At 41.4% G+C, this 27,011-nt stretch overlaps 1 protein-coding gene across 3 annotated transcripts in view; it reads left to right on the top strand.

Annotated features, from left to right (window-relative positions):
• The window catches only part of STAB2 (stabilin 2), an 88,880-nt gene that overhangs the window by 1,498 nt on the left and 60,371 nt on the right, over positions 1-27,011 (top strand). For all 3 annotated transcript variants that reach the window (XM_087765347.1, XM_087765348.1, XM_087765349.1), the window contains exons 2-16: positions 3,150-3,283; positions 4,094-4,209; positions 8,233-8,318; positions 9,164-9,233; positions 11,612-11,707; positions 12,012-12,137; positions 14,087-14,283; positions 15,264-15,397; positions 20,340-20,473; positions 22,296-22,378; positions 23,050-23,199; positions 24,492-24,635; positions 25,418-25,480; positions 25,573-25,692; positions 26,208-26,261. In XM_087765347.1, the coding sequence (XP_087621473.1) occupies positions 3,150-3,283; positions 4,094-4,209; positions 8,233-8,318; positions 9,164-9,233; positions 11,612-11,707; positions 12,012-12,137; positions 14,087-14,283; positions 15,264-15,397; positions 20,340-20,473; positions 22,296-22,378; positions 23,050-23,199; positions 24,492-24,635; positions 25,418-25,480; positions 25,573-25,692; positions 26,208-26,261 (1,707 nt within the window). The remainder of the gene's footprint in view (positions 1-3,149; positions 3,284-4,093; positions 4,210-8,232; positions 8,319-9,163; positions 9,234-11,611; positions 11,708-12,011; positions 12,138-14,086; positions 14,284-15,263; positions 15,398-20,339; positions 20,474-22,295; positions 22,379-23,049; positions 23,200-24,491; positions 24,636-25,417; positions 25,481-25,572; positions 25,693-26,207; positions 26,262-27,011) is intronic.

The raw sequence follows: 27,011 nt of genomic DNA, 5'->3' as shown, positions 1-27,011 counted from the left end.
GATTCTTCAACATTAACAGTACTGATTTGACTCAGTGGAAATGCTCATAGGAGTTAAGGTGCCCAGACTGCATGTTTGTGCTGTGTTGGTTCTTGCTCTGGTGCATGCAGAGTCTCTCATTAAGGATGGGCCATTAAGGTGGCTGCACTGGTGCTGAGCACCAGCGTTTTGAAAGGCTTGAAGCATTCAAGCTCCCTCATGTCGATGCCTCATGAGGTGGTTTTGGATGGGAAGCAAGGTGCAGAGACGCTCTGGCTTGAGTTTGTGGGAGCCACCTTAGACCTGAAGCCCAAAGAGATGAGTCAGTCCAGTGCCCCACCAGCACCATGCTCTGCCAAGAGGGCAGAGAGGCTGCTCAGTCCTCCTAGCATGGCACTGCTCACCGCTACTTTGCCAAGTGTCTGGATCAAGCTGTATCCACAGCTATGTGTATAATTACTCACATCTGGAGAAAGGTCTCATTTTTATTTCAAAGACACCTGAAATGCACCTATGCAACAGTAAGAGGTTTCACTACCCAAATACTTGAATGTTACCAAAATCAGATTTCAACAGTACACTTAATAAAGACTAAAATTTGCCAACTAAATAGATGTTGAAATGTACTTATAACTGGGTGATGTCTATCAAGTGGAGTCCCCCAGAGCTCATGCAACTTAATCTCCTTACCAGTGTCTGTGATACGTTCTTACAATCTTCACTACTGAAATGTGCTGCTACCACAAACATTGAAGGAAGGATAACCAACAAGGGGAGAAACCACTGGGGTGAGGGCTTCATCCAGGACTACCAGGCTGTAGTGGATGTAGAAATCCTGCCCAAGGTGCCAGTGTACCTGCCCAGGCCAACTGTGAGCTTCTGCAAAGAGGCTGCAGCATCCCACATGTGCTCAGAAGGTCCAGTACTACCTGGACAGCACAGGGTTGCATGTGCACATATGTCGTTCAGGAATCCCTAGACAGAAATACTGGAGGATACCCATCAAGCAACACATCACAGCACTGCAATGGGCTCCATCCTTGGAAGCGGTGCCTTGGAATATACCCTGCATTGCAAATGACCTGAAGCTCCTGCTGTGATGCTGCTGCACAAAGGGTTAATGGTCAATTTGCCAAGGCGGGGGACAGAGAAGACCTTGCAGGGAGAGTGTGCAGTCCCATTGACGTGCATAAGAATTGCCCAGACAGGCTGGGTCTGATGCTCCCCATCCAGGAGGGCTATTGGCAAACGGGGCAGGCTCCAGAGGAGAGCTGGGGGATGACTCAAGAACTGGGAAACCAGAGTCATATCAGGGAACTCAAGAAATGCTATTTATTCAGGTGCACAAATAAAATGTACTTTGATCTCAGACTGTAAGTATTCATAGGAAGGGAGCAGTAAACTCTGTAACAGAACAGATTCCTCCTACCTGTTTTGCAAGCTACAGAAAAGCAACGGCTGGAAACTGAAGCAAAACCATCACAGACAAATTATGACAGAAGCAACATACCACAATTTGTTTCTCCACAACTGACCATTTCCAAATCAAATGAATGCTTTCTGAAAGATCTTCTTGTTCAAACTAAATTTCATGCAAGAAGCTCCATTATCCTGTATTATGCTCCTCTGGTATAATTGTCCTTCTGGCTTTATAATCTGGGAAACTACTTAAAATGTCCACAGACAACTGTTAACATATATAAATATTTTCAAACGGGTGATGCTGCTAGAACTGGCCCCTACATGCATACACATGTGCATGCACACACACACAACACAGTGGGCAGGTACAGTTTTTCAAGATGAACATTAAGCATTTCCTCACATTGGCCTGGCAATGATTCAGATATTGCCTTAATTGACTACTCGACTGCTTAATTGAAATCCCATTCAGAGAGTTCATTTCAATTCTATTGTGTCAGATAGGAAGTCTCTCATGGTCAATATTGCTTGCGTGAGTTAACACCACCTAAATGAGTCCATAATTAGAAAACAGTGGATAAATGGTTATCTTGGAATAGAAAATGGAGCACTTCACAGTACTTCCTCTCTAAGAATGATGATTTCATTGATTACTTTTTGTTGGTTTTTAAAGATCATATTTTGCATTAGATCATTTCTCACCATTTGTGAATTACGAACTTACTTCTACAAATACTCACCAGGAAGAAAGAAGATGAAGCCAACATTAGATGGAGTTCAGCAAAGACTTTTTCTTTAAAATAGGTTGACTATTTTAGTAGTAGGAAACAGACGCTGGTTTTGGTATATAGACATTTTCAAATCTATGATTTCTACAACAACAAAATACAATGCCACCGCTGTGACAATACCCTAAGACTTTTCTCTTTTTTGCCACCTCCCCAAGTCATTTGTCAGATTTCCATGCTTGAAACTGGGACCTCCACAGCAAGGGGCACAAGCCCTTGGCATTTGAGCTAGAGGACCACGGTCAGGTTTCCCAAGTTGGGCTGGCTCCTTCTGTGGCTTTCTCTAGGTAAAAAAAAAAGAGGACTCTACTCTTCTCAGTGTGTTCCAGTGGGCCCAGGCCCATAACTCCTACCAGATTTGAATGCAAAGCTAGACACCATTCTTTTACACCAATTTGAAAATACCAGCCATAGTTCTTTAGTTCAATATGGCGGTGCTGGTAATACAAAACCCGCTTTTGAGAGGAAGAAAGGCTTGTGCTGCGCTCTGCATGCACAGAGCCACAAGCAACTTCCACCACACCTTATGTTTAGCTATTCTGTTGAATGGAGAAGGCACTTGCCGGCACGTGGCTTTCTCCATCCTGCTTTAGGTTTGCGAGGCAACTTCAGAACTAACACTCCATAGGCTGATGCTGTCTCGGTAACCTGGCTTTTACATCTGCTGAACTTAGCATTTGTGGATAAAGCATTCTTAGGAGAAATATGACACTTAGAAGGGTTTATCCTGCAGTGGTCGGACATATTTTGCGTGGAAAAGACTACTGCAAAGCCCGAATATGTGGTCTATTACCTAGTTTATCTCCACAGCAGGGAGCTCCTGCTGAACACGACAGAGCTTGCGTCTGTGAGAGAAAAGCTGAGTTAAATTTGTCGTTTTTCAGCAATGCCACTGGGGGCAGAGTTAAGCCAACTCAGAGAACTTTTTTCTTCTTTTTAATTAATCTTCTCCTATTACAGATGAAGAAGCAATGTGATCAAAAGCTGCTCATTCGAATGAAAACTGAATGCGTACCTTGCTCTTTAAACCTCGAAACCCAGTGCCCTGCTGGTTACACCAAAATTACCAATGGGACTGGGATACCAGATTGCAGGTATCTCTTCTGTCAGAGCTTTTCACCTTTATTGTTCTCCATGAATTAGGAAATATTAATTCGTATTACAAATACTCTATTCTATGCAATTTCTATGCTTCACCAACTCCAGAACTCAAGCTTCACTCAAAGTACTTTAAGCCTAAAGTTAATTAGCAAATGATATCAGAGGAAAATAAACATTGCTATCGATGGCCTATCAGATTTTCTTTTGAGTGATACCATAAAAATCACTTCCTTGTTTATTCTGCATACTTGATATCAATGATATATAAATATCATGTGATAAATATGTATTATCATATAAGTGATATTTATATATCATTCATATCATATGTTATCATATAAATAACAAAGTGCCAGACTGGGGAGGTGTGGGAGTGAAGGGCAGGAAGAAATATCTCAAAACAAATTTGAAATATTGCCTTTCAGATTAGAAAAAAAGAAAAGTACTATTTTATGGAAAATGTAACTATTTTGAGCTTACTTAGCATTTAAAGAACCTTGATATTAAATAATTTTTAAAATACTATTTCAAATCAAAACTTAGAGAAAACTTCTGTGTTTATGTTGCAGAAATGAAAAAAAAAAAAAAAAGATAAATATACTATGCAAAAGAAACCGCTCCAAGGATCTTTTTAGACCTTGATGTACAATGTATGTTTTAATGAAGAAAAAAAGCAGATTAATACAACTAAGCTTAAAGTGCCCTTGTCTGACACTGAAAGGAGAAGAGGAGGTTAAGAATTTAATTTTTCCCCACAAGAGGCTTTTAAGTACTTTAAAGCAGCTCCAACTTCTTTTCCTCAGGTATTATCTAGAAATTAAAACACACACACTTTTTTTCCCGGGATGTCGGCATCATTGTATAAAGGAATTTGAACAACCTGAGTGCTGCCAGGGACACTGGGGCCCAGACTGCATGGGTAAGCTCTTTTTTTTTTTTTTTTTTAATAGAATTTTAGTAGAAGTAAAGCAGTGATTTTTCTTCTTTTCAGGAACTAGTGCTATGAGAAGATTGCTCTTCACAGCTTATTATAGGAGTAGAAATAAAAAGCAGTTTTCAGCCAAAACTTAGAGGATTTGGAGAAAAACACATATTCAAACTTTCATTTAAAAAGAAAAATTCATAGAAAAATTCAAAACACTCACGAACCTCCTTGGTTTTGAGATTTTCAAAACAAACCATTTCAGTCAATGCCTGCAATGTGACTTTTCTTTTGGGAGGATCCCCACAATGGATTTTAAAAATTAAAATTTTCAAACTGCACGTTTAAATGTTTCATTTTAGGTCAAAAATACCCTCCCTCATCTGAGTCTAAAATATTTCCAAATTTCTTTAATTCTTTACTTTTGGATGCAAGGAGGGTCTTTTCTTTTGGCTAAACTTGAAACAGTTGTTCCCTTCAAGTTTTTTGAACCTCCAGTGAATACTGAAGGCCATTACTGAAGCAGGAGTAATCAGGAGTGCCTCTCTTCCAGCTGCCCCTTCCTCAGGAAAAGCCTTTCAGCATCTCCACGAATGCGTGAAACCTCAGGCTACCGAGGTGGGCATCAAGCCCCTCAGAGGAAGTTTCCCTGCCCAGACAGAGCACTTCCTCCTTTAATTAATGCTTTAGATAACGGGGTAAAGGTCTGGTTCAACTTCTGTGAAGTACTTTTGTCCACAAATTAGATAAAAAAATTTATTTTAGCATTGCCCAAGCTATGATTCAAATACCAGTCACTTATCTACTAAAGTAAAATAGTCAAACCCCAACTCAGAGCTATTTCTTCTATAGAAAAGATAGGTGAATAGCTGAGTACATAGTGTGTGGTCCTATCTTCTTCTGAAGATAACTACTTGTGTGGCGATTTACCATTTTTCCACCAAATGCAGCCTGAGTGCCTGGTAGGAGGAAGGCAATGCTACACGTGATTGTCATCCCATACTTCAGGGTGCTCTGGGAGGCCACAGAAAGGGGCATGGGTGTTTCTAGAGAGAGCAGAGCTCGCTGCCCCCGAGCCAGAGCCCTGCCTGCACTGCTGTGGGCAGGAGGCTGCAGAGGCGAGGAAGCCCTCTCTTCCTTTGGACAAAATTCCTGGCCCCAAAAAGCAAAGAATCAAGGTCTTGGCATTGTTTCTGCTGTCATCTGGAGGAAGAAAATAGCTCTTTGCATTATCGCAATCTCTCTAAGAGCATACAACATGCCTTGAAATGTTTGGAGGAAAGCCGGTCCTTCCTGAGGCCAGAGAAAAATCCCTGATTAGGAGTTTACTTCACATTTAGCACCTGATGGCAATGACAAAATTAGGTCTTAAATAGCACTCCGACTTCCTTAAATGATAGCACATGCTGAAACACACAGTGTGAATGAAAGATGTTTTGTCCCCTTTCCTCCCCACGAAGCGCCCCAAGCCAACAAGCTGCACACCCATTCCTCTGTAAAAAGGCATCAGGGAAAAAGTACAGGGGAGAAAAGGTCCAGGGGAAAAGAACACAGCCTTTTAGTACTGCCAGTATCATCCAGCCACAGATGCCAAAGCTGGTGGAGCTCAGATGCCCCACGTGTGTAACTGATGGGCTTCAGCGGGAGCTACTCCCTACCCCAGCTCAGGTTCCCGCTCTGGGCAAATATTTGCATGGCTCCAAAGAAAAGCCTGGGTACCAACTGAAAGGTGTGCGATATGAGCAACTAAGTAGAAAGCACTGCAAGAATAAAGGGAAAAAAAGTGAAAAGGAAATTAAAAGGCCAAGAGGAAAGATAATAAACATAAATCTTTCAAATTATATGTCCAAAATACATCTTATTTACAACTTCTACCCACTGCTCAGCCTGCAGGGGTAATCCAAGAAGAGGCTGCATTTGAAAACACTTGGGAAGTGCTGCATTAAACTCTGTGAGGCAAAAAAGATAGATAGATTTAAGCTCTTTTGGCCTAGGTATAAAGATTAGGCCTTCGGTCTCTGACAACTGTAAGAGCTAAGCAGAAACATCTCTTTCTAACTACTTTTCAAAAAACATCCTCAACAGAAGCGAAGGTCTCGCTCCTCCCCGGTACGGGGGTGGCAGCAGGTGACTGTGCCAGCATCACTCCAGTGTCCCGGCACTGCCTCCTGCGGCCCCGCCAGCTGGGGGAAGCGCTTTACCTGCCTGACCAAACTCGTACGACAACGTGGCAATTTGCTAAACTTCTGATAAAGCTGTCCCTTGGCGGTGGTATCAAAACAAGAGACAAGAGGAAGCACAACAAATATCAACTGCAAAAGAAAATGTTTTGTCTGCAACTTTGGAGTATGCTTCCCTAGAATTTATACCATAAACTGAGTTTTCTCATGATTTCTCTATCTTTGCACATTCAATAAAAGCATCAGCGCAGTTAAAATTGTTTCCATTCAGAGCAAATATTAAATAGTTTGCACCTGTGTCAGTCCTAAAGATGAGATTTTGCTATCACATAGTAGCCAAAAAACAAGACTCACTAAAAGCCACTTTAAAGATTAAAGTACATGTATTTATTACTTTACCTCATTTCTGGTTATTTCATCTCAACTCTTAATAAATCTTTTTATTTCAGCACGTATGAAATAAACTGCACTAAAATGTTCATCTTTAAATTCCGTGGTTTTTTTCACAAGAAGCTTACTCAGATCCAACAGACTTCACAGACTCATCATTAAGGAATAAATTGAGAAATATTGACAAATTGATATAAAGCCAAAGCCTTTTCTAAAATTCAGTGTATACATAGACACATCCACTTATTTTCTCATCACTCTGCCCAAATCAAATTCATTTTCATTAAAACTTCCCTATCATTTAAACACTCTAAAACAGGATTAAGTTACTCAGTGGGAGCATAAATGCAGTGCTGCCCATCTCAACCCACACAGAACAAACTAAGACTCTTTATAAGCAATAAATCTACCAGTAAGGTACAGCAGAGAACCTATGAAGGCAGTTTGAGTTTGCTACATTTAAATACCACCTGCATCAGGATTATGGTTCCTAATAGGAATTACAGTTACAGGAAGAAAGGGCTTATGGAGGGGAGTTGAAATAAATCATTTCCATGGAGAGGCTGCAAAACTATAAAAAATGAGGATATCCCTATGGGGGAGAAAAATGACAGAACAATCCGACTTAAAATATGCATTTCCTATAGGCAACCTTTCAGAAAAGATTTGAATATTGAAAAATTTCAACCAAAAATTATCTATGTTGATTTGAAAATGCAGTTATTGTTTCTTAGCCTCTCCTGCTGGCTGGAGTTTTTCATCAGACTCTGTCTCACCTGGTGTACCACTGCCTGTAATCAAGGTCTTAGCACCTCAGGATCTGAAGAGTATAGCACATCATTGGCACACAAGTTTTACTAGTCACCACAGCTCATTGGACAGAAGTGGGTTATGAGATACCCAAATTTCAATTTCCAAGATCATTTGAATCAAATATCACAGTCTTATGGGAGGTAGTGGGGAAAATTAAAAACTTTCCACATAAAGCAAATGCAACTTGTAGGGAAAAGAAAAAGGCATATTTAAACTCTAATTTAGCATCAAATATAGTTCTGACAGCAAATTTTCAATCAGAGTTGTATTAACAAACAGAAGAAATGGTCAGGCAAACTCCACTTGTATCAAAACAGTTAACAGTTTAGAGTGTCTGCAGATAGAGGTGGATCAGCAGGACAAAACCAAAGTGGTACTCTAGAATAAGAAAACTGTTTTTTGTACAGTATATTGATTACTGTCACTAGCTTAAGTTCCCATATTAGAGAGGGTAACGGCCTCTACTGAAGCTGAGATTCTAGTGGAGAGATTCAGGCAGCTGCAAAATAGCAGCAGTCACTCGAGGTCCCTGTCTGGCCCAAAACCCTGCAGCCTCCAAGGTCATCACCCCTAATGTGCAAGGGAGGCATCAGGGTCAGAGCGAGCTGACTGATGGCTTTAACATCGTCATTTCTAGCCTGTCCGGGAGGAGCTGCATCACCATGCAACAGGAGAGGACGCTGCTCCCAGGGTATAGATGGGGATGGAACGTGCACTTGTCAGGTATGTCCCTTCTTTTAAATGAAAAAGTACAACAATAGCATATAAGCTCTGCTAAGAAATAATGTATATTATGTGGTATAAATACATTGAAGGAAAGTATTTCAGAAATAGCAGAGATGATCTGCTTGGAGTTCATTTTTTGCTTGGTTTGCACTGATCTCCAGACTATTATTTCTACAGACTTGAGCATGTTTGGATGGTATTAAAGAGCTGTTCCATCTTGTCTTCCTGAAAGAGGTGGTTTGAGTCCTTCTGTTTTTAAGTGTGCTATTCCTTATGACTTTTTGCCCTAATTAGAAAGGAGGTATACCTGGGACTAATACTCTCAATATTATGTTCCTTTGCTGAGAATGCAATGCACAGTGCTTAATAACTTCAGCCAAAAAGATTTAAAAAAACAAACAAACAAACAAAAAAACAACTCCTCAAATCTTTTCTACCTCCCCCTCTACTGGTTAATCTTTCCATTACAGCAAAAGCACATCTGCGGATGTGTAAAGAAGAGACAGAGTGAGAATTAGTCAGAAAATACAACCTAACAATTGTAAGAATGATTGGGCATTAGGCTTGATTACTGTTCTTTATTGTTAATTTGATATTCAGAACCTCTGATTTGACTTGAAGTGTAAGAGCTAAAAATTAAAAAAAAAAGCCAGAGAGAAAAAAACAATTCAAAAGACAATGTTTTCTAGATTGCAGTAGTCATCTTTGATTTTGTGACTGAACCTTTCATGTTATTTTCTTTTGGCAGCTAAAGATGCTGTTTTCAGGCTGCTAAGCATATATCTATCTATATAGAGACAGATGAGAAACTTAAGTTTTGATTTCCATTCTGTAATTCACAGAAAGGCTTTGGTGGGACAGCCTGTGAAAAATGTGCTGAAGATAATTTATTTGGTCCTCACTGCACATCAGGTAAGTTTGAGCTTGCTTTATTGAAGTGGGGAAAAGAAGGTGAGTGGAAGCTGTATTCAGACACTGTGAAATCCCAGTGAAAGGGGTAGGGGGTCTAAGAGTTTGCTATCAAGAGCTGCTGTCTGCTTCAGGGAACACAACAGGGAAAGAAAATAGGCAGCTACTCAATTCCTCATTCACAGTGGGGCTGGATTCAGCTCAGGACCGTACAGTCAACACTCAGTGTAGCACTACAAAAATATCTTCAGCTTATCTTGAATATCTTTGTTATAGCCAACAGTCAAATAAATTAGGGATTAGAATCAACTGTGTGTTCCTGCAGGTATGCCTCCCTGTTAGCCAGTTATCATGTTGTCCGCTTTTCACCCTAAATTACAGATTTGCATTTATTTGATCTAAACACAGGGGGTTGTTATGGTACTTAAAATTTTGGGTGGGAACATATCAAATGCATAATTTATAGTGGCTTACAGTGTTTTGGTATGTTTTTTAAATACATCTACAAACTGGAGCATCTGTATTAAGGCATGAAATACTCATGTGGTATTGAAATCAGTATATCTTACTCAAAAAAGGCCATTTTGAATCAGGCCAAAAGTCCTTTTAGCCTAGCATCTGATATTAGAGGCCAATAGTTGATATCTAGGGAAAGAGTACAAGCAGCCAGAGATTGCATTCAAATTGTAGTGTTTAAAGGCTCCTGCTGGATCCATCCTCCATAAATTATCTACCTTGCCTCTGAGTCCAGTTCTGCTTTTGCTCTCCACAATATTCTGTGCCAAGGAGCTCCACAATTTAGTTAAAAGCATGAAAAAGGATTAATTTGGTTTAGTTTTGATTTTTGACTGGTAGATCATTCCATTGGTTGGCCATACTTCTATTAGGAGAAGAGGGATGTTGAGGGAGGGATCAGAGCTATGTGCACTATTTAAAACGTGTATGTATCACAAGTGTATACATTTGTATAATATTTTCCAGTTTTGCCTGTTTCTTAATGACTTCTAGTATTTTATTTGCCTTCCTGACCCCTGCTGAGCATTAAACAGACACATCAAAAGACTGCCTGAAAAAAAAATATTAAGAAACATCTCTTTCTTAAGTGGTAATAGTTGTTTATCTCTAAGTAAAACCCTTTTTGTTCCCTCAAGATCTACATAAAGTTACTTCTAAAAAGAGTCACAAATGGCCTCACTTTAAATGATCTGTGTTGGCCTTTCTACACTAATCCTACCACTGCTGACTCAAAGGCCCTTTTTCCACCAGCTGTCCACTGGATGCCAGTGTTGATACACAGAAATGTAACTGAGCCAACATTTTCATGAAAATAGAGTACCTGAATGAATTCAATACAGTAAATGTAATTATTTTCCAAGAAGCTACCAGAGGACTCAACTGCATATTAATTTAAGCAACATTTTACACTTCAGCTTTCAGGTATTTGAGCTCCTCCAAGTTTTCTAAGCACCTATAAATACTGTGCATTTGTGACTAACTGCTTTTCAGCAATACCTTAAACATTCCTGGGTTTTATATCAGCACTACTAACATAGGTAGAATGTTATTAATTAATAAGTGTAGGTGATTTGCATGAACACAGGATATGTTTGTAAAGGGAAGAGGATATGCTACATCACTGCAGCTTAAACATAAAGTTGCCAATGCAGATCTGTACATCTTAGAGGCTTTTCCAGGTGTAACTGTAAAGGGCCTTTTTAGAAAGCATCATTACCATAATTAAAACAGTTATGACTATAAAGCTTTTTAAGTACACTTAAGGCTTCAAAAACCACTTCTAAAAGGGTCTCATAGTTGCCTGGACTCTGAATACGGCATCTTGTGTACATATTGTCACAAGATTTATAACCAGAAATGACAGAATATAGGAACAGGACCAGAAAAAAGCCTGAGACCTACACAGTGATTAATTATCCTTTTAACTAAATAAATTCTGTTCAGGGAAAAAAAAGTCACAAAACTGATCTCTTCTGGAGGTGTTTGAGAGAGGCAAACAGAATTGAAGCAAAAAATGGGCAATTTGTTAACAGTTATAAAAATAGTCTCCGTTACACATTATATTCAATTTTGGCTCAAGGTTGTATGCCAAATTTTACAAGTTTTATGGTATTAGCAGCTAGTCAGTTTGGTGTTTATAGTGTGTGTCCTGAAGACTTTCAGGCCCCAAGCTATTAACAGCCTGCAAAAATGTTATTTACTGATGCATGCAACTGTGAGTATTGATCTTCTCATTAATGGAAGCCTATAAATTCAAGAACTCAGGCTAAAGCTTGGTGTGGCCAAAGCTGTTGGCCAGGACACTATTTGCTACAGGTAACCACTAACGATGTCTTTCTGAACACCCAATCCATCTCTCCATATAGTTTGTGACTGCGTTCATGGAGTATGCAACAGTGGAATTACAGGGGATGGAAGATGCACTTGCTTGTCTGGATACAAAGGGCTCAGCTGTGATCAGCGTAAGTAAATTATTTTCCATATAAGATATATTCAACAGCTCTGATACAGTTAGAATTGGTGAGAACAAATGTAAAATTAGTCTCAGGTCAGTCATTCTAGAGCAACCAAACATACACTGAACCTCAAACCCTGTGTGTGAGCTCCCATAACCCTCATCACCACATCAATCACCATAAAAATGATGACAGCAATGGGATCAGTGATCCCTAGATCAGGCATACTTTGAACTAGTATACTGCAGAATGCAATGCCTCCTGGCATAGTGTGCAGACACAGCTTAACCTGTCACACTCTGTCCCTCAGCAATACCTGAATGCGAGGCCTTGCGGTGCCCTGCAAACTCCAGATGCACTGCCTCAGGCAAGGATGGAAAACAACTGCAATGCACATGTCTGCCCAACTACCACGGGGACGGTACACAATGTGAACGTGAGTAATTTCCATGTCCACCAAGTTCTTGTATACAAACATCACTGGTATTATAGTTCAGATATTGAGTGCGCTTTTGAACCAAATCTCACCATCTAATTGTCCTTCGGTTCATATCCCAAAGCAGTCTCATGTGCACAAACTAGATTTCTTCAGGATGAAACTATACCCTAAAATGTACTTCAGAAGCACATCAGTCCGATTGCTAACAAGCTTCAGTCCATGCAACCAGACTAAAGCTAGTAAACCCCCTCGAAATACATTGTGTGGATACTGGGTCATCAGTGCTTACAAATCCATTCCTATCATATCCCTCTACTTGCTAAAGTTCAGCCTCATAGTCTGCTTCCATAAAAATCAATAACAGCAACCAAGGGCTTATATTTATTGAATATCCATCATGTGGCATCTCAGCTTCATCACTAAACAAACTCTACAGACAAGTAAAGCTCATTTTAGCTTTCCTATTTTTCATGAAACAAAGCTAATAGTATCCCAGCTAGAGGTAAAAGTCTACCTTAAAGCTGTCTTTATAGACTCCTCAACTTGCTATTGAATGCTCAAATTAACTATACTACAAGAGTCCAGATTTTCTTTCCTCTACTTCCATTATGTCTTACAGCACCAGTTCTTCCTTCTAGACCAATTCCAATGAAGAAAATGGTTGTATCTGATGCTGGAAGCACTATTTAGTAAATGTTGGCTTGGATCAGGCCACAAATACAACATTTCTTATCCTGTCTGGGAATATTTACATTCAATCCTCTTGGTCCTAGCTATGGTGTCATCCTCTCTGAATAGGCTTGAACACCACCCAAGAGCAAGACATCAGAAAGTCAGTCCTCAGGGAATCTGATGTTCTTCTAGTAGGCAGCATAGACAAGTGACAAAGAAATTGCAGCAACCAGCAACATCTCTTGGGTTTTGTATTGATGCAGTCTGTGTGGATGTTGCTCCTCTGTCCCAGTGCCTTTAGATACTGGGGTCATCTGTGGCTTAAGCCAGTGTCTTTTACATTTGACTGGCTGGGAAGCAGAGGACAAGCAGCTCCAGCACAGCTAAGTACGTGAGGATAGCAGTGGCTGTCCCAGAATCTCCTTGGAGGTGACGTTGTTTATGGTTGGTTTGAGCACGTAAACACCAGAACAGAAGAGGAGGCTTGAAAGAGTGAAGCTGAGCATTTCCAACTCTCAGTCCAAGCTGAGGGGGAAGAAAGGGAGGAGGAGAGGGGAAGACAGGGAGCAGCACCACCTTTTAGGTGAGTCCGGGGCCTGCCACCTTCCAGCTACAATGTGTGCTTGACCATATCCTAAACTGGACACAAAGGTGTGAGAAGGTGTTCTCCAAGCACTGCTGGACTATGAACAAGGACAAACAATGTCATTGCCTTGAAAAAAAGGGCTCACAGAAATAACTAGTGAGCTTCCAGTCCAGTCCTGAAACTACAGCAGTGTAAACAGACTCGACTAAAGCACTTGCTGGCCAGGTTTCCATATAGCTGAACGGATGACATTATATTGTTTAATTACCGGAAAGAAAATAGTGAAGCCCTATTGTATTGAGAAATATTTTCCAACTGATCTAACACGTGCTTAAAGCTTGTACAGACCTCGTATCACCTACCTGACCTTCTCTGGTTAAAATCCTCCAGAGAACAGGGAAATAGTTGTGATATTTTAATGAGCACATTGCATGTTTTAATCTGTTTATAACTCAATTTGCCAAGTTAAGAGATCATTTCTGTTCAAAAGCAAACAGTGGGTTGCTACGTTAGTATAAACACATTCCTCCCTTCTGTCTTCATGCCACCACGATACTTTAGGCTTGGCTGTTATGAGAAGTTTAGTCTACCCGGGCTTTGTTTGGCATGGAGGTGCTCTAGCAAATCCTCATCTTCAATTTCAGAACTGTGGGTGATAATTCATTTACTTCACTTCTTTTTTCACAAGCTATCAACCCATGCTCCAAAAAGGTCTGCGATCCTAATGCCGACTGCATTTACCTTGGACCAAATCAGCACACATGTACCTGTCGAGAAGGTTACAGAGGGGATGGTCAAGTCTGCTTACCCATAGACCCCTGCCAACTAACATATGGGAATTGCCCTGCACGGTCTACCATTTGCATATATGATGGTCCAGGAAAGGTTAGTATTGAACGGGTGCCCCAGACATTTCCTGTGTCAACTGCCTAGGAAGGAACAATGCTCTCTCTCCAAAAAGAAGCCATGAGGGTACAGGAACAGGCCTCAGCAAGGCCAAGCTCTACTCCTAGCTTTGGCATAAGCCCTGCTGGTGACCAGGAGTGAGTCCCTTTACCTCCCACCCTATGCACCTATGTGGTGCTTTCCCCTCTGAAAATGAGAATGACAATAGTGTTCTTTTTCCTAGAATATTTAGGCTCAGATTTGCCTCCCCAAAATGAAGGTACTGAAATGAAGCTTCTCCCAGTTAAATTTTCTGTCTCTGACCACAGGGGGCTTGTAGGACCAGTAAGATCCTTACACAGGTACCACAAATAAATGCCTACAGTGAATGTATTTAGGAAAGAAGTATTCTGGGTCTTTGAGGACTGCCAACAAAAAGCACCATATAAAGGCTGCTGTCAGGAACTGGCTCAGGTTTCCATCTGTAAAACACCTGCCACTGAGAAAGCAAGACTTCAGAAGACCATGCCTGTTTTGCCTGGACACCCTGAAGAGCTGAAAAGGGAGTCAGTCATCCAGGGTCATCCTGCAGTTCACTTTCATATAAGCGCTGATATACCTCGCTCATTAATAACATGCATTGGCACTCGTTTTGCCAGGCAGAGGGCTCTGGGAACAGAGGTAAAAAAAATCTGACCTACCCACACTGATTTTAAATGTTCTCTGGTCACAGAAATGAATCTGAAGGGCTTTATCTGAAGGAAATTTATCTGAGAGTCAGTAGTTTTTGGAGTGGATAAAACCTAGAAGGGAGCTGTATAAATATGGATAAGCTTTATACTTGCATCTGAACTCACCAGGTAATTAACTAAGGCTTTGGAAGCTCACTGTCTTTAGACCCTAGTTCTAGAAAGTATTCTGAAATCCACAGTTTGTGCATGTCTAATTTTTTTCTCCCCTCTCCCATCCTTCTGATTTAGTCCCACTGTGAATGCAAGGAGCATTACACAAACTTTGTACCTGGGAAAGGATGCAGCATGATGGACATCTGTGAAACAAACAACACCTGCCATAAAAAAGCTAAATGCTCAACGGTTGCACCAGGACAGATTACGTGAGTCTTTTTGCTTATTAAAGCTTTCACCCAGTTTCTCCCTCCTTCCCCTAGTCAGCAGACTGCTAAAACAAATCCAGTGGATGAACACCTCCTGAAGTTATCATTAATGGTGTCTTTATCAAGGACAAGTTACAAGATTTAATGGGGTTATGGTCAACCAATTAGCATAATGTTTGATTTAATCAGTCCAATTGCTAGTACCTACTAAGTTTTATTTTTATAGCACTCAGAGGTCATTTCTACACTACTAAATAAAAAGGACCAAGACCTCTTTTCTGTTCCTCAGTGCAAGCAGCATGGTCTGGCTCACAGCTAAAGTTTCTTCTTCTTCCAAAGCAGAGTAACTGCCTCTTGGCAGAGGTCCCTGGCACACACTATCCCTTCAACTGTGCCCGGGCAGTGCCTGGGAAAACACTACTTGGTGTGGGCCAGAAACATGCCAGGCAGGACGCTAAAAATTAATCAGCATTAATTATCATGGGACAGCACTGGAGCCCTGGCTCTTTTTAGTATACTAATACTAGGGAATCTGACCCCATGCTGTGAAAGCAACACCAACTTCGGCAGATTCCTCAAAGCCTTGAGACAAGCACGTGGGAAACTGCAAAACCTCTGGCAGAGTTTGTTTTCCTGTACAGAAATTTGCTACACAGATGTTAGGAGGAAAGTAAGTTTAAAAACAAGTGTTAAAACTGAACAAAGCTATCTTAAACCAAATAATTTGGATTACACATTTCTGTAGCCCAGTGATGGCTAGTACTGGGTTTAAAGAGGTGTCCCTGAAATGTTAGTTTTCAGGAGTTGAGAGTTTGAATGCGAAAGACAAGATAGGTCATTACTTGTAAGGTGGGAACAAATAATTTGTCATATAGATCTATACAGACAGAAAGCGTTCACTCGGGAGAGTATTATTATTTGCCAGTTCTTGCTTCATCATGCGGCTTATGCTTACAGTGTAATATCAACAACACTTTTGTGTAAGCTATTGTGCATTTCGAACAGGCTTATCTAGAATATCCCTAGTTCATTTCTAGAGCGTACTATACTACTCAAACTGCACTTAGTATATACTTATACTATACTTAGTATACTACTATACTGCACAACACGAGTTGAAAATTAAAATAAATTTCCACATCACATAAATCGGGACCTTTCTTTCCTAATTTGTCACTGTTTCACTGTTGCAACTCAATTTTCAATAGCTAAGGAAGTTTTGAGAATTTTAGAATGGGAAAATTAAAAATTTGTGACAGGGGAGCAGGGGAACAAGCAATCCAAATGTTTTGCACATCATTCATTCAGTGACCTTTAATGGCAAAAACAAATACAGAAGAAAGGAGTGGGATTCAAATCAAACTAAAACTATCTATTTGGAAAAAAAATGAAACTATACTGAATAATTTTCAACTAAGGAAAATCCATTTATGAAAGGGGAACTTTGCAAATAAAAACATTGATTGGTAAATGTGGGCACAGTAATTTTCTGATAAGTGACAGACCCTGTATTTTGGCTGCATCACAGCTTTTAAATGTATCTGGAAGGGCTTGTTTTGGTGGGTTTTTTTTTTCTTCTTCTAAAACACAAAGCTGTAACAGAGGCCACAAACCTGCTTTGCTTCCTTTCTTTTGTTTTTGGTTTTGTTTTTATTAGAGATGCGGTTGTGCTGTTATCTTCCCCCATATAGAGTCACTTTTACTTTCTCCAGAATCAAATGATTTGTACAGGAATAGATCTCTTATATGGACAAAGATGTAGAAAAGACAAACAGTTTGTGAACATAACAACCTCCTGGAAAATCAAGATTGTCTCTGGTTTTTGTACCCATATAGATCTTTACTGAGTGATTGCTGATACTTTCTATGGCATTCCTTCAGCACAGTAATTATGTTCAGCCTTGCCGAGAAGCTATGAAGCTTCAACTGGTGCAGAATTACCCTGCATATTAGACCATAACCTCTCTGGTTTCCAAGCAGAACTAGCTTTCCCTCAGCTAAACTCCATTATTTTCTTTTTTAATCTCACTCTTCTTTTTACTCTATGTCTTCAATGTAGAAATTAGTAGCTTCATAAACCAAAACTGTCATACAAGTTTCAGGTAAAGTAGACACAGAAAGCTGAGCTCCCCTTTTCTAGAGAGATACAATTCTCTTCTCCCTCCGGGGTAAGCTGAAGTAGTGACAATTCCTGTCTTTTTCAGTCCTGCCTGTACTGTCCATGCAGCATATATGAAAACATCAAACAACTAAGTTTAAACAGTCCAGCAGGGTTTGTTGCAAAGCTGTTCTTCTTTAGAGGCAGCCAGCCCATACAGTATACAGTGCATTCAAAGCAAAACCTATAAAGCCATATACAGTACGAGTTGCAAACCAGATCCCCCAGACAAAGCTAAGACAAAAATAATCTAGTCAGTCACCCAGCTGGTCCTTCCCGAGCCCAGCCACACAGAGTAAATTACTCCATCAGAAGGGGCGAGGGGACAGACAGGTTGAAGGGTTCAATCCCATGCAATAGGTGCTAATATGTAATTGCTAAATACTTTCCTTTGGCAGTCAAATCCAAACCGTTACTGGACACCCACTCAGTTATAAGCAATATTGTCCTCAGAAAAGAAATTTCAAACCGCGTAGGTATTTCTGTAGTTCATTGTGCCCCTGGAAATGATAGCCAAAAAAATTACTATGTTTAACCACCTGCTTCTTTATGACCATTTGCAGAAAAAGAGAGGAGAGGTTTATTTTGAAACCTTGATCTGATTTGTGCAATATTTCAAGAGTAGTTTCTTTTTTCTATTAAACTATTCCTCGGCTCCTTTGAGGCCTCAGGTTTTTTTTTTCTTCTCTGCTCAGAAGTGAAGGGAGCTATGTACATCAATACAGCAATATTTACCCCATCAGAAGAAAGGGGTCAGCTCCCAAGGAGGAGCTGCTCCTCTTTCCCAACCCTAAACCCTTCATCTGGGCTCCACAGTCACACCCTCTGCCCAAGAGATCCCCTTAAAAAGAAGAGGGCTCACCATCAGAATCACATCCTAAAAATTTAAGCTGCTTTTAGACTGCTATTTTTACCCAGGACCGGAAGGACTCATAGCTTGAGCCTCTTGGCCAAAATCCCAGCACCCCTCTGAGGCTATATGCAGCCCCCCAGACTGCAAAGACTATGGGGATTTTCAATTGCTGTCACCAGAGAAACAGCTACGGTAGAGACCATACGTGGGAAAAAGGAGAGGATTTGGCATCAGGCTGATACTACTGTGGGGTGTGAGTGGCAGATGTGTGTTTGTAACAACCAGCACATGGAAAACGATTAGGTCATAAGTTATATAAAGAACATCTTTTGCTTGCGTAGAGTAACGTTCCTTCTGTAATGATACCTTTATAAAAAATATCCAGAGAGATGAATCATTATGAATAGGGCTTATACGAACACCGTACATGCTAGAGACTGAATTAGGAAAGCCACTATCAAAAACCAACGTTTGGCAACACATACCATATAGTTGTTCAGCCTCCTAAATATAGTTATGGTTTCTTTCTGTGCGCGCTACATGTTGACAAGCACCTGCTTTAATTTTAGCACTGAAGATGAGTAAATGACTGAGCTGACACCACTAGCCAGTCTCCCAGGAGCAGCCAAGCAGGGACTGATTATCTGAAAACTGCAACAGAAAGAGCTGAGATTGGCAAAACCAGCAGGCATCAATAGCCCCTCAGATTGAGGCAGGCTAAAAGAGTCCAGATTTTTTAGAAAGTACTAATCACATCTCCCGGTGAATAGTCAGGCTGACACAAGGTCAAGGCACACACAAGTCCTAGTTGCTCTTTGAAACTCACAACCATTTGTATCCATCAGGACCTAATAGCAAGCACACGTCAATCACATTGATAACCAACAATTTCTTCCCCACCTCTCTTGTGACGCTGAGGTCTTTCACAGCCATAGGATTCAGTTTTCATGAGGCGTGTTCCCTCTAAGACAGAAAATGTCAGACTGACACTTAGGGTTGTTGTTCCATAAATTTCCTTTAGATTTTGCCTTGGCTGCAACATGCTATTTCAAATACAGCCCATCCCAAGGCAGTGAGGACATTGAGCCCATCTCAAGGACTCACCTGTCATTCTCATCGGCACCACGACCTGAGCCTGCTTTGGACATACGTAGGACTGGGTCAACCGTACCTCACTGACACTTCTCACAGGCTGGAGTCCACAGGGGACAGCCAGGGTGTTACAGATGAGATGCTATTTCCAGTGCAGAGACAGCAGCAGCATAAAGCATATGTCTGAAAAAGTATGAGATTTCATGCTTCAGCAGCTTCAGAAAAAAAGTACAAGTACCATTGCTCAAAATTGTTACGTTACTTAAAGTGCAGGGTAACAAACAACCATTTTGCTTTGTTAACACTCATGCCTGCCTTTTCCTACCAGTCCCATGCAGCTATCACAGGGATCACCCGCTTCGTACGTAACTGCCGTTAATCCTGCCAAGTCCCATGTAGTAAGTGGAAGCTTCACACAGCCGCCTCCCCACGGCAAGGGTGGCACCCCACACATTTATGCCATAGCCTCTACTTGCCCACAGGCAGGCAGGGTCAATGGCTTTCTGGGCTCCAGCAACCACAACATTTGGGGACCAGAGGCTGCACCACAGCCAGAGGCATTGCATAGTCCCCATTCCAAGAGGCCCTGTGAGACAGACAACGCTGCCTCCTGGCCTGGCTAACAGAAGGACATCATGTCAGGCAAGCAGCCACCAGGCTGCCCTATGCACCAACATACTTTACAGCATACAGAAGCAAAGGTTAAACTAAAAAGCATTAGTGCTTCCTGAAAATGCCTTCAGAGAAGCAATTAAGTAACCCCTGGAGTAGGTTTAGTTACAGCCTTGCTGACGCCATGAGGCATCAAGCCCACAGCTAAAATGGCAATCCCTTCACAGGTGTACATGCCAGGGGGGCTCCGTGGGCAATGGGTTTGTGTGCTATGGAAACATCATGGAGCGCCTCCAGGACATGAACGCCGAAGTAGGGGGACGGTGGCAAGGCAAGCTGACATCCGCCTTATTGCTCATGGGTAAGTGACCACACGCGAGCAGAGTCAGCTCCTGCTAGGTGGGTTGATCTTGCCCTGTCTTCCCCCAGTGCTCCCCACTGCAGGAAGGTGCCACTAACAGCATGACACAGCACGCACGCTACACACCGCAGACTCCCTCTGGCTGCCTAAAGCTTTCTTTGCTCACCATGCCATGCAATCTGCAAGAATTTCCAAGCAGAAGTGCTAAACACATTCCCACAACCGCTCACATATCATTTGGTATCACCAGTGCGTTTTGCCCCATAGTAGGATAAGTTGGATCATCCCAATTCCTCTCCCTCCCTGCCCCCATTGATTTGGATAATTGAGATTTGGTCTAGAATGACGCACCGAAGTCTACCAAAAACATCAGGATTCCCAGCTAGGTTCCTCTTCCCCAGGCCCCAGCCATCAGCAGTAGCATTGCTTTCACCAGAAAAGAGAAGAGAGGCAAGGGGAAGAGACTGATCCCATCCATGGTCTCCATCACCCTCAGGACCCCCCACCAGAGCACATCAGCCACAGCTGGGGGGTCTCCAGGTTTCCAAATCGTCTGCAGAGGTGGGGCGGAGACCCCACCAGGATCACAGCTTCCAGCCTTTCACAGTTATTGCAGCCACTCCATGAAAGAGAACCACGTAACTGTCTTTATCATCTTCCGTTGCATGACCACAAATATGAGCCGTGAACAAACACAAGCTGGATCTTCATGTTAAATTTGCAAATATGAAAGATTTCCTCCTATTTAATATAATTTGCTCCATCCTTTTCACTGAGCTCAGCAATTAAAATAAAGATCCTGAATTCCTGACCAGAACGGAATAAGAATCCCCCGTAGCTGGCCAAGGATAAAGCCTGGCAGTGACCTTCACATTCAGCACCGAAGACCAAAATCCATTGCCTCAGCACTGAGAGCTCAGTTGCAGTTTCTCTGTGCGTTTCTCCTTATGTGTCTGAAAAGTGCCTGACATGCTGGGCACCACCATTTGTTACCAACAATCCAGATTTTATGTTCTTTGGTTAAGTTTTGGACATAAACGTGCCATTTGATTTACTAGCCAGAAGCTACAAAGACGTGTTAACGGCACAGGTTATTTTACAATACTTTCACTCCACACTGTCTTTCAAAAACTAAGAATATACAGCAGAATAGTCCACACTGTTGTGAAAGACAGCGTATTAATTTTGAGGTATATTCTCTGGAACAACACACCTGTAACAACTGTAAAGATGGTTTTAGTTCTAATTTTAAACCTCTGGAAAAAGAGCTGAATATTAGAAATGTTTAATGCCTTCAGCTACAGGATCAGTGGTCTCATACTGCTGTCTTGGAAACAGAAATACCATCTGGGTAGCAAATGAACTTTAATTAACTTCCAGTGCATCAGCTTTTATTACCAGCTATGTGTTTGCCGATATTTGCACTACCAGCAGGTTATCAGCAGCATATCCCTCACCCCATGAAGACTGAATTGATTTAAAGCAGGAGGCCATCTTCCTGTAAAAATCACATCTCCAAAGAAACACTGTTTTCATGTCCATCACCCTGGCCTGCATGCCACGGAATACGGGGTGCCAGAAGCATTCTGAATGTTTTGCCTCATCCTGTGTCACATATGCAGCAGCACCTGGATTTCACATCCCATCTGCCTCTCATCTTTCTATGACTTGGATTTTAGAATCTCAAATTAGTATTTAATAATCACAGATAGTGTTCTTTCTTATTCTGCCCTTGCATACCTGGCACTGATTACACAGTCCCTTCCTCCAATGAGCTTTTCAATACACATTTAAACTTTTTTTTTTTCTCTCTCCTTATAAGAAAATGTCTATGAATGGCCGCTGAGTACTCTGGGACCATTTACCGTGCTTGTACCAACAAACAAGGGGCTCAAAGGTACCAATGTAAGTAAACAACAGAAAGGGTTTTAAATTGGGGGGGGGGGGGGATTTAGCTCCTTTGGAAATCTCATCTGTGTTAAAAGTGTTTTGATGCAACAGATTCAGAACTTTTTGCTCTAGTACACTTCTGAATACACTTAAATCTAGGGGCCAGAGACTGTCTTTTTCCTACTTGAAAGAAAAACAAAATAATTTGGCGAGTCAGAGTAGAATGCAGTCATGCTTCACCTAAGTTTTGGATTGTCTTACATGGCTACGCCCAAGGTCTTTTCACTTCATTGACACAGGGCCTGAATTAAGATCTGAATTTTCAGCCGGGAGGCCTACAGGTCACCTTTTATGTAATTTATGTAAGGGTGATAAAAAAAGAAAAAAAATAATGTTTTTAGTTAAAAAAAAAGTCCTGATATGCAAGTGGTCAGCATCCAGTACTTTCCCCTGAAGTGAGGACAACTCTGGAGGCACTTACTGCTCACGCAGTGACATAAGGGTGTAATCTGACCTGAACTGAAACCAAGAGAGGCCTCCATTTGGTTCAGACCCTATCACCTCACTTCAGAAGAAAACATACCATTCAGAATGTAACAGCTGGAGGAAAAAAAAAGCATTCACCATGAAATTATTTTTAGATGAAGCCTGTATTGAAATAAATCTCTGTTCTTCTGCTCTTCTAGATAAAGGATCTTCTGAATAATAAACAGAAAGCACAGTACTTCGTGAAACTCCATGTAATTGCTGGTCAGTTAAATACCAATAGTTTGAATAGCACCAATGTAATATATACTTTGACTGGCAAGGCAGGAGAGATATCAAAGGGAGAAAAGGTAAGTGGCCTTCCAGCCTACCTCAGCAAGAATACTACTCTGTTCGCTCAAAAAAGAGTAGGATAGGTCTTTCTGCAGCAAGACATCAGGTTGCAGATAGCTGCTGGGTTACAAAAAAAACACAGCTGTGGTCGTGCTTACAAGGAGTTCAACTGAAACTTGAAACCTGACCAGCATTAAAGTTCCCACTAAAATCAGTGAAAACAAAAATTACTTTTAGAGATGCATCACTGCTGAGTAACACAGCAGTCTAACACAGACCGCTCTAAAAACGTTTGGTAAAATTAAGTCATCTTAAATCTGCAGGCACGACCAACTGAGCTGGGGGGGATGTTAAGACAGCCTAGGTGAAGTAAGAGGGGGTGTGGGGAGGGAAAAGCCCAGAGCTTATGCTGGAAACCTGTGCCCACTGCTCACACAGAGCAGGCACCGACTGCACTGCAGATCCCACCTCCCACTCAGCATCAGCCTGGGCATCCTTTGCAGCACATAAAAGTCTTCAACATAAATAAAATGCACATGGCAATTTATCATGAAAAACATGGAGTCAAGTTCATCACTAGCCCAGCTTATTTCATGTCAGAAAATATCAGGACAGCCTGATCCCACAGTTTAAAAGAATTGTTCTCTACAGCTGATATATTAGATTTTATAATATGGAATTATTGTTCTTGGTCCCTTAAATGTCTGTTAATGACTTGAGCCTATGTGAAGGCTGAAATCAAGTACTTCTCATGTTTTTAGTATATCAGTGGCATCTGAGAATAGAGATCTATTTTATTCCTTTAACGGGTACACTCTCCATTGGTAACAGGAAAATATCATCGCTGTCTGAGGCCTGTTAGTTTCCTGCAGGTTTCAGTACAGTGCAGAATCAGCAACATTTTGTTATTTTAAATATACATATAATATAAGGAAATGGGTTGTAGTCTCTTAAGATTATGGGAGTTGACCCTTTCAGTACAACCACATTTCAAATCATTTCCTGGCAGACTTTTATTACTAGCAGTCATTACAGCCCTTTTAGGTACACTGCTCTCCCTCCAGGGCCTGTCCCTGCTTCTTTTCTGAACTTTGTTGTCCTGGAACACAAAAACACAGTCCTGATCCAAAGTCAAAGGAATTTTTTCCATTTCCTTGATAAGCATTGGAAGCAACCTTTAGCCTCCCCAGATTTAAACAGCCCAGGTGCTGGCAATGGAAGGGGGTGTTAGACTTTATTCAGCACTCATACTCTCTCTGTTGTCATTCCATAATAAAGAGCTCACTATCCATTGCCTGGCTTCTTTCAGGATAATCAGTTAAGAATTGGACTCCAAGGAGGAAGGAAAAAAGGAAAACTTTTGCAGGGAAATATTATTGCTTCCAATGGGATTTTGCACATTATTGACAAAGCCATGGACAACATGGACCCAACATTTGAAAGCAGCAAAGAGGTGAGCAGTAAGCTATATGCACGCAATATCAGACTTCGCTTTAAAATAGTTTCACATTAATTGAATGCAAAGGAGGATGACTGACAGCAGCTAGACAAACTCTACTGAGCCATTGTGTGTCAACTCAGAGAAGCAGTGAAAGGTAATGATGCAGATTCCACAACAAATAGACATTTGCTGTTCTGCCAAGCTGCTCCATGGAGGATTTGGTTGTACTCACTGCATTTGAGTGGTTCCTTGGGAAATTGGCAGTTACAATCAGTGCATCTCACTGAATTCCAGAGCAAAATATGAAAAGGAGGGACATCTGGACAGATATCAGGCAAGACTTGTATTCAAAGCAGCAATCCCTCCCCCCAAAAGACTAATATTCTAAAAACCGATAATTTTGGATGCTTTGGGTTTTTTGGTGCCCTGCTTAGTGTACTTCTCCTTGAGAGTTCACTTCTTTATAGGGTGTTTTTGCAAGTATTTTATTTCTCTGCCCTTTCTCACTGGGAATGAAGAGATAATAACACTTTCCCCATACACACACTGTTCTGTGACTACACAGTATTTCAGGACAATGACAAACTAACTATAAGCCAGTATAGCACCAGGACAAGAGTGCTACCATCTCAGCCATTTCCAGACACCACCAGCCACCCAAACAATAAGGAAACCCAAATGTATTCAATCTGTAGTATCTGAGACTCATACAGTAATTCAAAAAGTGTCTTATAAGAATTGGTATTTATTCCATGTTCCCAACTAAAATATATCTTACTTTCATCTTATTTTAGGAAACCATAATGTCACTACTTCAAGATAATGGAAGATACAGCCAATTTACATCTTTGATAGAGGTAAAGATCCAGAAAAGCCATTCCATAAAGCTATTTTCAGATGTTCTTCAATATTACTATGTAATTTCACTTTTATTTTTAAACCAAAACAGAAAACTGGCCTGGGAATGGATTTACAGCAGGACAACAGACCTCATACAGTATTTGTTCCAAGTAACGAGGCTCTGAGTAATATGAAAGCTGAGGCTCTGGACTACCTGCTTTCTGCAGAGGTATAGTCTTTCTATAATGCAAATCTGTCTTAGATAGTAAGTATGTAAGTAGGTATGTAAGTAGATGCATACATACATAATTTTCCTGTGTTCATCTAGTTTAGTGTTCATCTAAACTAAGCTCCTATGATCAAGGCTTAATCTGTCTCTAACAATTAAAGATCAAGGTAACACCTAGAGAGGAATGGGATTTGGGATCTCCCATCCTATGAAGTGACACCAATCCCCCACACCAAGTCCTCATTCCCCTGCTCTTGCCCTGTCAGCAGAGCCCTGACAGCCACATGGCAAAGCCCCAAACCCTCTCCTGGGAAGCGTCACCCATGGCAGGGACAGACAGAGGGAGCAGGTGCCACAGGGCAGGTTGCGTGCCACGAGCTGCACACCACCACTGACCCAGAGGTTTCTGGTGCACCAGCCAGTGATGCCATTCTCATCCCCATGTCCTCTCGGAAGCCAGGTTGGGTTTGTGTGACTCATTTTGGTCTAAAACAGCCTCTTTTCTGCTTTGGCAGGGTTCATGGAAGCTGCTGGAGCTGGTTCGATACCACATTGTTTCCAACACTGAGGTGAGTGCAGCTGCTTTACTGACCTGATGCATAAGAGCATTTTCAAACCCTTTTTCAAGCCCCCTCCAAGAGCAGCCTCCACTCAGTATTGCACAGAAAGGCTGCAAAGGACAGCTGTGCCTCTGCCTTTACTAAGGGTAGTCACATAAAGGTCACTAACGGAGAGCACAAACTTTTCACCTCAGTGTCGCTGATCAAAATAAAACCCTGCCAGGAGGCATGGGGTAGTCCTTGAATCATGGCAAATTAAAACTGTGTTGTGTCACACTAGTGTTTTACATGCAAGTAACTATTTCCACTTTAAAATATACCTTTTGGTCATGGGGACTTAGCCCAAGTGGGGAAAAAAAAAAAAAGACATATATATATATATAACCATCCTGAACCTGAGACTCGCTACCTTAGCCTGCTGTGGAGCAAGAACTGCTGTCGGGGGTGCTATAAGCTTGGCAGGGCTGCAAGAACAAGTAGCAGGAAAAGCACTTGTTGCTATCAAAATCAAGCTCTCTATGAGCCAGTTCTGCTAAGATTAGTCTTCTGATGATCAGAAAGAGGTGGTTTTGTCATCCTCTAAGTAAGCTCCCTGTTTTCCCCCCCTTTTTTCTACTGGAAACAAAGAGCAGAACCCAGCAACACCCCCAGCAACTAAGGCTAGAGGAGACTGAAGTTCATCCCCACACCAACCCCTGCTGTGGGGAAGGAAGGATGTGCTCGTATCCTTAGCAAAAGGCCCTGTCACAGCATCCAAGG

This window comes from Nipponia nippon, unplaced genomic scaffold (assembly GCF_047370975.1).
Source record: "Nipponia nippon isolate SJK-2023a ecotype South Korea unplaced genomic scaffold, ASM4737097v1 scaffold_3, whole genome shotgun sequence".
Lineage (NCBI taxonomy): Eukaryota > Metazoa > Chordata > Aves > Pelecaniformes > Threskiornithidae > Nipponia > Nipponia nippon.
This window is presented reverse-complemented; position numbering and strand designations above follow the sequence as displayed.